Consider the following 12,405-nt stretch of genomic DNA (forward strand, 5'->3'; position numbering starts at 1 on the left):
TGTTTTGTGAAATGGGTCAGCAGTAATGTTAAGGATAGTTTGAGTTTTATTCAATGGGCTGAACCCAGTGTTCAGCTTTTCCTGCCCATTCCTTTTAAGAAACCTAGTAACTCCCTCATTGACATGTGTGACATACTGTAACTTATTGAAGGCCCTCCATCCCCCGCAGGCCCAGAACTGCCTGACCAATCTGTACAAGTTGGACAAGGTGCAGTTCAGACAGACCATGAGGGAGTATGTCAACAAGGACTCCCTCAACAACATTGTGGACTTCCTCCATGCTCTTCTGGGCTTCTGTATGGAGCCCATCACCGACAGTAAGTCTGCAGTGTGTGTGTGTGTGTGTGTGTGTGTGTGTACATGCGTGTGTGTTTGGTGCACACACACACACACACACACACACACACACACACACACACACACACACACACACCCACCCACCCACCCACCCACCCACACACACACACACACACACACACACACACACACACACACCACACCACACCACACCACACCACACACACATATGCATACACATGCGTAGCAGATGTGAAACAAAATATAGATGCTCGTAGCCTGTACTATATATATTCTGCGCATATAGTATTGCTTTTCTGTTGTATTTTGTACCAGGTAAAAGCTTTGAAAGACATTCTATTCCTCCTTTGGTTCACAGAGTTGAACGGTGTGCCACTGTCTCACCTCACACTTTGACCATATTCCAGCTTTCTCTGTTCAATATATCTGTTCCCCGCCTTCTACGCTGTTCCTCTGTCCTTCTATGCTGTGTCCCGGACCCTCTGTACTTCGACGCTGTGTCGCTCTCTCCTTTGTGTTCCCATCCTCCCTCCATCCACCTCGACAATCCTTCCTTTTTGTCCTTGCACACTCATCCGTTATGTACACTTGCCAATCCTAAGCTTTTCAGGCATTTGCACATTCCCTGAACCTGATCGACAACTTCCATCACCAAGCACGTCTTGTACATGCCGATTCAGCCAATTACGACAATAGCAACATCTGTTAACCTACAAATATCCACTTGGCAAGTTACCGAACCGATGACTGTTTTGTTTGAGAAAGTGCACCGGACCCCCTGTTCAGTTTCCGTGTAAGTGGGGCTGTGTGTGTGCGTGCGATTGTGTGTGTGTGTCTGTTTTCAAGTTCACCTCTCGGAGGTGGGGGGGTGCCGCGTCCTTTCTGAACTCCAAGTACATGTCTGTGCTGGCCTGATGTCAATCAACTTGTGCCCCGCCTCTTTTCTCTTGCAGAGTACGGCAGTGCAGGTGAGAGATCCAGGAGGAAAAAAAGAGACATCGGTAGATACCCATAATAATAATTAATTATAATAACTATAATCAATAGTAGTAATGCGTTACTATTCCTCACCTGCTCCAATAAGATCATTCCCAAGGCACTGCTCCCATTTCTGCAATGCTCACTGTGAAAAAAAATCATACTCACCCTCCAGCAACCGTTTCACACCTGTAGCGTATGGTTGAATCTGGGCCTTAGCTATAGCTTATCAGCCTTACCTTCCTATGGTATAATAAGGTACCTTAAGTACCTTATTATCTAATTTAACACAGGACTTGTGTCCATATATCTCTTATTTGGACCAAGGGACTAGTTCCCCATAACCTTTTGTTTTATGGCAGGCCTTAGTCACTTGCATGTATACCTTACTCCCTACCCAGAATGCTCTGTTTTTTTGGTTTAGTTTACCCCCCTCCCCTCCCCACATACGCTTTTATGATTTTGTGCCCCTGAACACCCCCCCCCCCCCCCCCTCCCCTCCCTCACCCGTTGTTTGGGCCGAGTGTTTTCTGTTGAGTCGCAAAGCTGTCAGTAATGTTCTCAAGACTTACTGACTAAACCCCCCCACCCCCTCACCCCCACACCCGTTTCCTGTGTGACCTGTGGTTTCTTCCTCGGCCTATACCCCCCCCCCCCCCTGGTCGCTTCCCAGACAAAGCTGGATTCGGAAACAACTTCACCACGGGGGACAACAAGTCCGTGGCCCAGAACATGGAGGCGGTGGTGGTGGGCTGCATGTTCAAGTCCCTGATCACCCGCTGTGCCTCCACCACCCACGAGCTGCACAGCGCAGAGAACCTGGTGGGTGACGACTTGTGTGTGCACGCATGGCGAGTGTCTGTGCATGCAGTCTGAGAGGCCGTGACCACAGAAACCTATTTTTTTGTTTTGGGGAGGGGGGGGGGGGGTTGTTTTGGGGGTGTTGTTGCTGTGCCCGAACACTGTCATCTGTGTTATTTGCACAAATGGACTTGCTCAGTGTTTCTCAACCTTTTGAATTTCTAGGACCCCCAGTTTGACATGCATTAGTCCACAGACCGTCACCCACCATTTGATACCATCCTTTCATCTCTGGGGCCCAAAATCTAAACTGTAAAATCCTCAGTGTTCATTTTAACTCAGAGAGTGTACACACATTTTGTACACTCTGAGTTACAGACCTGCATGGGTTCATTTGGACCGGTGGTGGTAAACGGTGGCCTAGCTGAAATAATTGAGTTCTCATGTTTCTGCTGAGGCTTCAAAGTCAGGTTGTAAGAGGCCAGGTTGTCAGACAGCCAGGATTAATCTCTCAGGTTTTCTGATCTTCCACATAGAGGACAGAGGGAGGGGGTAAGAAAGGAACAAGGACATTAATTAGCACTGCTCCTCTCCAAATGTTTAACTATTTTCTACTTGATGTGCCCAGAGTTGTACACCGAGAGTGCTGAAACACAAAGCTCAGCACTAGGAAGAGTAGCGCTCCTAGTGTTTATGTACCATAGAATTACATGGCATATAAAGGCACTGGTAGCTAAAGAAATGCTTTATGTTCCCCCTCTCTCTCTTTCTCTCTCTTTCCACTCTCTCTTTCTTAACCTCCTCGAGCTCTCTCTTATTTTCTCCTTTTCTCTGCAACAGCCCCCTCTACGTCTCTCTCTCTGTCTCTCTGTCTCCTCTGCCTTGCTGTCTCTCTCTCTGTCTCTCCATCTCTCTGCCCCATTGATCCGTCTGTCTAAATATCCAGTCAGTGATGATCGGATGCTTTCCCATTAGGTTTGAGCACATCACATTACTGTTAACTGTAATGCAGGGAGTCATGGTTTAATTATTGATGGCTCATTTTGTACTACTGTAGAGCTATTAAATCACTCACGACTCCTTTGTTGTGGATTAGTAATGCGCAAAGCAAATTGAACACGAGACATCATTGTCCTTAATCACATTTGGCATGGGATCATTCTTGCGAATATTCCTGGATCCTCTGCTCCAAACCCAAACCCAGTACATCACTAAGGGGGGCACCAATAGCCGAGTGGTTAACACATTGACTGCCATCGGCTAATCTCAGAACGTCCATCGTAGTGCCACGCTATTTCTTACCTTTTTTGTTTTTTTGATTCCGTCATAGGCCCCGCTAAATCCGTTTAAAATCCGCGTTCATTTGGTTCGACACAAACACGGGACCCGACCGAACAAAACGCTGAAAACCGTGCCGCGATCCGACACTGCATTCTGGAGAACGAGAGGAAAACGCTAAAATGGTGGATGTGGTGAGAAAAACAACAAGCCAGAGATAATGGCGTCCAAAGCTAGACGCTAGACAGGAAACGGAGGCGGGAGAAAAACCGGAAACAGTATTATTTTGTTTCCGGCCCGCCCCCTTCGAGACCGGAAGTGCAAACAAAATCCGGAATCTGCACCTGCACGATTTAACATGGGAAAACACCCGCCCCGTAGGACTACGGGAACGGCAGTTAACGGTTGGATTTAACGGCCCGTAGGACTACGGGCCTGGCAGTGGATGTGTTAAGGCTCTGATGCCTGACAAAGAGTCCCGGGGTCGATTGCATGTCACTCCCCAACTCTCTCTCCCTGTTTCCTGTCTGTCTTCACTGTAGTCTATCAATAAAGGCAGAAAAAGACCCAAAAATATGTGAAAAGATAAAAGAGTAATCACCAAGAAAATAATCGATAGCCCTGTCAGTCGTGTGGGTGGCGATATTCCCTTCCTCCCTGGGTTGGGTGGGGAGCAAGGCCCTTTAAACCAGTGGTCCTTGGGGGGTTGCCAGGGAGTCCTCAGCAAAATTAGTTAACATGGCGTCCCAATAATTTTAACCACTTAGCGTTGGCTATTCAAAAATAGCAGATATACAAGCTCATAGCCTCGGTCACCGAGTGCCACGCTATGAGCTTGTAGATCTGCTATTTTTGAAAAATCTTGAAAATTTGTGCATATCTTTGAATATATATTTTTTAAAGTGAACATTTTTAACTCAAATCTTTGCTTCTGGGGGGTCACTGGCACAAAACATTTTCAGATGGGGGTCTGTAGTCAAATATATATCAATTTAGGGGTCCTTGACATGAAAAAGGTGAGAGAAAGGAGTGATGGTATACTGTAGGGACAGGGCGGCAAGGGCACTGAAGAGCTTAAACACACGATGGCAGACGATCACTCACTCGTCACTGGCTCGTTGCGGTTTGGTATTATAGCATGATAAGCCACCAGCTCTGTACAGCTATAGAGCTCAAAATAGCTCCGGCGAGAATAGCAATCTCTAGTGAGCTTGTAGATCGGCTATTTTCTGCGAAGGCATTTTAGTGTAGTGCAGACCCATGGGGGATTCCGGTCAAATAATTGTATAGGGTTTAAGTGGATAATGTGTGAAATATGTTGATGTTTAAGGCATGGTTGTTTGTGAGATGAGTGATGCATGATGTAATGGTGGTGACATTTTCTCGGTCAGAAAAGTAATGTCACCCACCCCCTCCCCTTGGCGCTCTCTCTCTCTCGCTTATACTCACTCACACATCCCGCTCTCCCTGTTTTTTCACACGTCTCCTCTCCAGGGCCTGTACTGTGACATTCGCCAGCTGGTGCAGTTCATCAAGGAGTCCCACGGCAACGTGTTCCGCCGGGTGGCGCTCAGCGCGCTCTTAGACAGCGCCGAGAAGGTCCCCACCACCGCCACGGCCGCCGCCACCAAGAAACCTGACGAGAAGGAGGAGCCCAAACTGCCGGGACCCAGGAGGTGCGAGTTGACCCCGTTGTCCAGTCGTTGGTCATTGGTCAATTCAGTCTGTGTTTTGTTACAGGTGCTCATGGAAATAGTAAACCAGTAAAATATGCCGGTGGATCTTGACAGCAGAAAAAATATATAAAATACAACAAGGCAAAAAAGAGAAGAAACCAGGTCTGGAAACCAGGCTACGAGGATTGGTGTTAATGACAAAAGTGTCAATGGGGTGTCACGGAAGAAAACATGGCAGCAAGTCTGGTTAGGGAGTCTGTGCTGTAATTTGATGGTCGCAGGTTAAATCCCAGCAACGTTGCAACATGTGAAAGGGTGTTCCAGAGCAATCACTTTCGCCTGCATGGAATGGAATAAACCAGAGAGACTTTTTTTTTTGCTGCACATGTAGACAATTTAGTTCTGTGTGTGTGTGCAGGTCAGAGGTGGGTGTATCTGGGGAGAAGGGCCCGACCTCCAGTGCTGCAGATGAGTGTCGCAGCTACATCTCCAGCAGGCCGCCCCAGACGCCCGAACAGTGAGTCCCCTCCGCCTCATGCCACTTCCACAGTAGGCCTCCCTACAAGGCCCTAGCTCCATAGCGAGCTTGTAGTGGTATGAAACTTGTTTCACCGATAAAACATGGCAGTGGACCTTCACAGCAGAAAAATGATATAAAATACAATGAGGCAAAATATATTTTCTTTTTTTTTAATTTCGTTTGAATTCTTTTTAAACGTTTGCATTTTTTTCTCTCAAAATCGATTATTTTACAAAAAAGAAATGATGTTTTACAATGGATTACATCAATTAGTTTGATTAGGGGCAGTGTCCGCACAGTATTTTTTGAGCTGCCAGCATCTGCCATTCATTTCTATGGTGAAGACGCGCTCCTCATCCATGCGTTCTCACCGTCTGACTTTATTTTTTTGGGCGCAGAGCCTAGGGCGCTTCAAGCAGACAACTATTGGAGAGCAGCGCTGCTCTTTTGATCTACTCTCTGGCTGTGTCTGACAACCCCGTAATTTACGTCCCGACGTTGAATCATTATCTCAATCATGAGAAGTCCATGTTTACCGTTTCTTTTCCCCAGCTCAGCCATTCAAGCACAGCAACAGTTGATCGGTAAACGCTGCGTGGCAATGCTGTATATGGACACGGACTGTAAAATAAATTGATGAGTCTAATGTCCCTGCAGTGAGGAGCAGCTCCCCGGTGCTCTCCTGGGCCGGAAGGACTTCTGGAGGAAGATGTTCAAGTCCCAGAGCGCCGCCAGCGACACCAGCAGCCAATCGGAACAGGACACCTCGGACTGCACCACCGCCCACTCCGGCACCACCACCGACCGCCGCTCGCGTTCCCGCTCGCGGCGCATCTCTCTCCGCAAAAAGCTCAAGCTCCCCATTGGTAGGTGGATTGATATTATGCTGCATCAGTGCCCCCTGCTGACCTATCGGTTATTTGTTTTAGTTTTTACATCTTTAGTTTGCTCCCATGGCTTCTGATGATGACACCACAACATCAATTTTCATAATATACAAACAGTTGTTTTGAATGACAGATCGCACGCTTGGATCAGAATATGACTCCTCCAGTATGTATTCCTGTGTGTGCCTGCACAGCCATGTGACTGGCTTAACCCATTAAAACTGGGAAAGTGTCTGTCATTTTCGATTTTGGCGTTGGCTATTCAAAAATAGCAGATGTACAAGCTTACAGTGCGTCGCTTCGTGCCACGCTGCGAGCTTGTACATCTGCTATTTTTTAACAGATTTTTACTGATTTAGAAGGCATGTGTAGAATCGGCCTAAGGTCTTAATGGGGTAAAACCTCTGACTGTACGCCATTGGGGAAAAAAAATATATATATATGAGGTAGAGGAGATCGCTGGGGAACGTGTGTGTGCAAACAAAATGTTGGAGGTTGATATGTTGTGTGCATAGTTGTGATCACAGTTGTGTATGCTCATGGTCTCACGTTTCATTGCCTATATTATATTATGCTCTCTTTCTTTTGACTATCAAATCACAGTTGCTGTACTAGTTCACTCACAACATGATGTGTTTGTATGTGGGAACAACAACTAGTTTTGGGTTTGTTTCTGTCCAATCTAGCACGCCGTCTGACTGTTCGCCTTCCATTCACGCTCTCTGTCTTACGTATGTGGGTGTGCTACCATATTCATTACATGCCTGTCTGCCTGTATTGTACAATAACCCTAATTTGCGCTGTGTATCAGACCTGGGTCAAATAGTATTTGTAAATAATTGAAATGCTGAATTAAGTCTTTCCGAATATGACCGGTTATGCAATTTGCACCTTGACCTTGACCGGGCAGCCTACTGAATACTGATAAAACATCAAACCCAGGCCTCTGAGGTTAAATGTTTAACCTCTACGACAGTGGTTCTCAACCTTTTCAGTCCGCGACACCCCAAAATAATCACATTTGGACTGGGGACTCCCACCCTGACAAGCACTTGGAATTGTAGGAGTTGAGGCATTACATTTAGTTTGACTCGGTTCCATAGATGCATTTTGTGAAAATAGCCGATCTACAAGTTCACAACGCCTTGCAATGTGAGGTGTTGTGAGCTTGTAGATGAGCTATTTTCATAATTTTACTGTCATCTGGGGACCCAACCGGTTGAGAACCACTGCTCTACGCCACTCATATAATTTGCAAAATCTGTCAATCTGTTCATGAGTTTATTTGCTAAGTGTCCAAACCCAGCCTTAACCTTTTGGGAATTGGTGCGTTATATTCTATTCCAAACCTCCCCTTGTTGCAACTAAGCAAGCCACAGCAAATGAGCAAAATGAAGCATTGTGTTGGTTCATGCAGGACACAGGAGTCATACGTGCCACAGCTGTAATCTGCTGAATGTTCCAAATCAGCCACACTTTATTACACGCCAATCCCAGTTTACGCTCTCAACAGGCCGGTCCCTTTCAGTATGGCTTCCTCGTTCATTAGATCTCTGCGTCTCGCTGCTGCTCCTGCTTCAAACTTTGCCTCCTCCACCCCAGCCTCCACCTTTTTAGATCAGAGTCTGCCATAGGCTCAAATGTTATTCTGATTTAATGTCTGCTGAGTGCTGACTCAACTTATTATATTCAATGTATTGCTTAGGCCCATGGGGCTTTGCATAGCATTCCCTGATTTTGAAAAAGTGTTTGACCCAGGTCACTTGTACAGTATGTATGAGAAATGGTCCTTTATTGTTCTTACCTATTTATATCCTATACTGTATGTATCCAGTCAAGTTTTTGAAGTGCAACCTCTGTGAACCTGTGTTGATCCACCTTGAATGTGCCTCCCTGTAATTGTGAGCATTTGCTCCCCTTATGCATTTGTCCCTCCTAGTGTGTGTGTGTGCTCTAGCCTTAATGCATCACATGTATCTTCCTGCCCTTATGTCGTGTGTGTGTGTGTGTGTGTGTGTGTGTGTGTGTGCGCGCGTGCATGCTTGTGTGTGTGTGCGTGCATGCTTGTGTGTGCATGTGCCCCCAGGTAATTGGCTGAAGCGCTCGTCTCTGTCGGGACTGACAGACGGGGTGGAGGACCTGTTGGACATCAGCTCTGTGGACCGTCTCTCCTTCATACGGCAGAGCTCCAAGGTCAGGGTCAAAGGTCAACTCTCACCACTCCACAGGACAATCCGATTGCATGTTGGCCAATTTGCAGTCAGTGAGCAGGTTTGCGGCTCAATCTCTTGCTCACTGTGACATCATTAAGCAATTAAACCGTAATATACGTCATCGACTGACTGGGGTCCCCCAGGGGTCTATCATTGTGCCCCTCCTTTTTCCCCATACACAAAATCTTTTTTTTTAAATAGCCAAACTACAAGCTCAGAACGTAAATGTCTCATTTGCATGTTTGTGTGTCTGCGCGTGTGTCGACCTTTCTGTGTGTCTGTGTGTGGGTTTGGATCTTTGCCATGTCTCCCAGGTGAAGTTCACCAGCGCGGTGAAGCTGTCCGAAGGGGGGGCGGCGGGGGCCGAGTTTGGCAGGGACGAGGAGGAGAACTTCTTCAAGCGGCTCGGTAAATGGAGGTCCGGCAGGCGGAACCCCTCCAAGCTTCACCACACAGAAGAGAAAGATGGTAGACCCCCCTCCCCTCCCCGGGGGCGCCCTTCGCTCGCCCTACCACTCTCTCACCCAAACGCCTCGTGTGTCTCTATCTCCATCTCTCCTCTATGTCGTGTCGTGTCGTCTGTCTGTCTGGCGCGTGCCGTTGCCATTTTTGTCATGCCGTCATTTCCCACGCCGGCTTCCATGCCAGCTGCGCTGATGTCTGTCGCCACTCCCCCCCCCCCCGCCCCCCCGTTGCTGCACTCTGAAACCAGGATGTGTCATTTTTCATTGCGGCAATCTCTTAACGTAGCCTGTAGTGTGGGGAGATAGGAGAAACCTGGTGCGGCCTCTACCTATACAAATGAATACAATTGTGTTCAAAACATTTAAATTTTCAGTCTAACATGTAACAAAAGTGTGTGGAGTAGGACCCACACTTTTGTTAGTTGAGTTGTAACAGGTTCCTTTTATAGCACCCATGTTGTCGCTATTTTACTATTCTAGTGCGTTGATAGTATATTAATGTATTTATTATTCACATTATGTACAGTATGTCTCCGGTTAAGCCCCCCCCAACCCCCCCCCCCCCCCCCCATGATACTCAGTTTACACACACATTAGTTCTCAAAGGACAATAATGGAAATATGCTCTAAAGCTGTTTTTGTGTTTCATCCACTTACACAAATATATGGTCATATATATGCATTTCTGTCAATAAAACATCAATCAAATGATACATCCTGTTTCACAGTGTATGAAGTGGGCCTGAGATTATGTTTTGGCTCTCCAAAAGCAGACTTCAGTAGTCACTATTTTCCTTAAAGTCCTCTTAGAATAGAAACATTTCAGCATTGTTAAATTAAATGTATACCACTATCGTTCAGTTTTTGCCCCCCTGCGTCAGTGCTTCTCAGCTCCAGGCCTGCATGCAAGAGTACAAAATCTAGCATGTATATCTGGATCCTAACTCAGGAACCGGAGATAAGAACCACCTCCCCTTCCCCCTACCCACTCTGACCGTCCCTGCTCTTTATACCCCCAAAATAATGTCATCATTATTTATATGGGGAGGGGGAGATTTGGTTGGGAAGAATGCTAAATCTATAATGAACCATCTTTCTGCTGTTCTTTGTGCCTCCATGTGGCAGCATGATGGTGCTGACGGTGCAGTCTCTTCTGTGGTGACGTGTGGTGGTGTTGTCCAATGCTCCGGAAAACAACAAACTGTCCACATAATTGTAGCTTTGGTCTCTCTGGCTGTGTGTCCATTTTTCCCTCAGCATCCTTTGTTGAGTGGCTTTCTGTTAAGTGTTCTGGATGACAGTGTTTACGTAATGTTACAGTAAGTCCCTTTTGGGGCCTGAAGAAATACATGTTATTGTTTTGTTTTTTTAAGGTGGTGTAAGTGGTATTTCGTTGTTAAAAATCTGTGTTAAATAGCTCTATATTATGATAGCAATCATTGCTATAGTCTGTTTATTCAGTAACATGGGCCTTCCCGTCTCTCCGGCTCTTTAGTAAACAGAAAACACATTTTCAGTTTCGGGATATACATTTTATTCAATCCCGGATACAGAATAAACAAGGGGCATTGGAACTGAAAGCGGTATAACATTTTAGTTGATAAATGATTTTGAATCTTGAAAATCTTGAAAAATGTATTTCCTGTATACTAAAGAGCTGGAGAGAGAGATAGGGGGGGACCTTTTTTTTGTTACTGAACAAACACTCCTAGTCTATAGCAATGATTACTATTGGAATATAGAGCTTTGAATGATAATTCAAAAATAAATCTTCTTGCATATATCACTTACAGCCCCCTTTAAGGACTGCAGCCATGTTGTGTCCTGAAATATTGTTTATTAATCAGCATTCCTGTCTCACTTAATCTGTTGCCGCCTTTTCTTCTCCGCACTACACCTCTGTGTTTTCTGTCCTCTACTCCTCTTCTCTCTTCCTTTACCTTCTCCGTTCCATTTCTCTCCCAACGCTTCCTCTTTCCCACACTTCCCTTCCTCCGTCCCTCTCTCTTCCTCCCTCGCTCCGTTTCCTCCTCATCCTCCAGGGCATCACGGCTTCCAGGAGCGCCTGGCGGCCAGCCAGGAGGCCATGAAGAACAAGAACGTGGTCAACCTGGCCGCCATCCGGCAGGGCATGAAGCGGTTCCAGTTCCTGTTGAACTGCTGTGAGCCGGGAACCATCCCAGATGCCTCCATACTGGCCGCCGCCCTCGACCTGGTACGTCATCCTGCATCCTTCCAACATTTTGATCCATTCGACCAAAGATGGTTCATTTATGAAGATACGCCATCCTAATTTGAGCCACTAGAGGTGAAATGGTACACAAATCCTACAAGTGGGCAAGGTCTGGCAGCAGATCTCACAACCGTCTCCTGTTTACTGGTGCTAGATTCCGCGAGAGTTTGTTGCTGGGACAGAGAAAGGTCGAAAACGGCGTTGATTTTCTCCTGATTTGTCTCTCTGAATAAAGCCATTTTAGTTTGAAAATCTTGGGAATATTGTGTGGCCTGTGTGACGAATCGGTCAAATATTTAGTTCAGTAACCATGGGGATAAAGAATGGTTCAGAAGCTGTGTAAGGGCAGGACACATTGAAAGGCAGGACACATTGAAAGGCAGGACACATTGAAAGGCAGGACACATTGAAAGTCATCATTTAGAAACGCGCCAAAATAATAAATGCTGGACTATGACGGTGAACATGGATGGTCCAACAACACATTACTTTACTCACATTGCATTACAGAACCAAACAAATTCTCAGCTCAGGCACTCTGATGCTTGATTTCTACTTCCTGTATTTTACAGGAAGCTCCCGTGGTGGCGAGGGCCTCCCTCTTCCTAGAGTGCGCTCGTTTTGTCCACCGCTGCAATCGTGGCAACTGGCCGGAGTGGATGAAGGGCCACCACGTGAATATCACCAAGAGAGGCCTGTCCAGGGGCCGGTCCCCCGTAGTGGGCAACAAACGGAACCAGAAACTACAGTGGAACGCCGCCAAGCAATTCTGCCAGTGGGGAGACGTGAGTTGATGTCATCTAATACTGTAGGGCTGTGGTTGTTCAAAGTGGGGTCCGAGGACACCCAGGGGTCCTTGAGGGGGTTCCAGGGATTAGTGTTTGTATGCACGTGTGTGTTGCAGAGGGGGGGGTGTGGTTTAAGATAGAATGGTAAATGCATGTATACACAGCACCTTTTTATTTTATCCAAAGTGTTTTACATTCACACCAACGGCAGAGGAAACCATGCAAAGCACCACTGGGACCAGTTATTTG

At 46.6% G+C, this 12,405-nt stretch overlaps 1 protein-coding gene across 1 annotated transcript in view; it reads left to right on the forward strand.

Annotated features, from left to right (window-relative positions):
- Positions 1 to 12,405, forward strand: part of unc80 (unc-80 homolog (C. elegans)) — a gene marked incomplete at both ends in the record, with an annotated part of 84,181 nt that overhangs the window by 26,139 nt on the left and 45,637 nt on the right. The window contains 10 exons of the mRNA XM_084050621.1: positions 170 to 317; positions 1,272 to 1,319; positions 1,970 to 2,118; positions 4,870 to 5,051; positions 5,470 to 5,568; positions 6,229 to 6,437; positions 8,545 to 8,651; positions 8,986 to 9,139; positions 11,178 to 11,350; positions 11,941 to 12,153. Coding sequence (XP_083906747.1) covers positions 170 to 317; positions 1,272 to 1,319; positions 1,970 to 2,118; positions 4,870 to 5,051; positions 5,470 to 5,568; positions 6,229 to 6,437; positions 8,545 to 8,651; positions 8,986 to 9,139; positions 11,178 to 11,350; positions 11,941 to 12,153 — 1,482 coding nt within the window. The remainder of the gene's footprint in view (positions 1 to 169; positions 318 to 1,271; positions 1,320 to 1,969; positions 2,119 to 4,869; positions 5,052 to 5,469; positions 5,569 to 6,228; positions 6,438 to 8,544; positions 8,652 to 8,985; positions 9,140 to 11,177; positions 11,351 to 11,940; positions 12,154 to 12,405) is intronic.

The sequence above is a fragment of the Gymnoscopelus microlampas genome (genome assembly GCF_963454915.1).
Source record: "Gymnoscopelus microlampas genome assembly, chromosome: 24".
In the NCBI taxonomy this organism is placed as follows: Eukaryota; Metazoa; Chordata; class Actinopteri; order Myctophiformes; family Myctophidae; genus Gymnoscopelus; species Gymnoscopelus microlampas.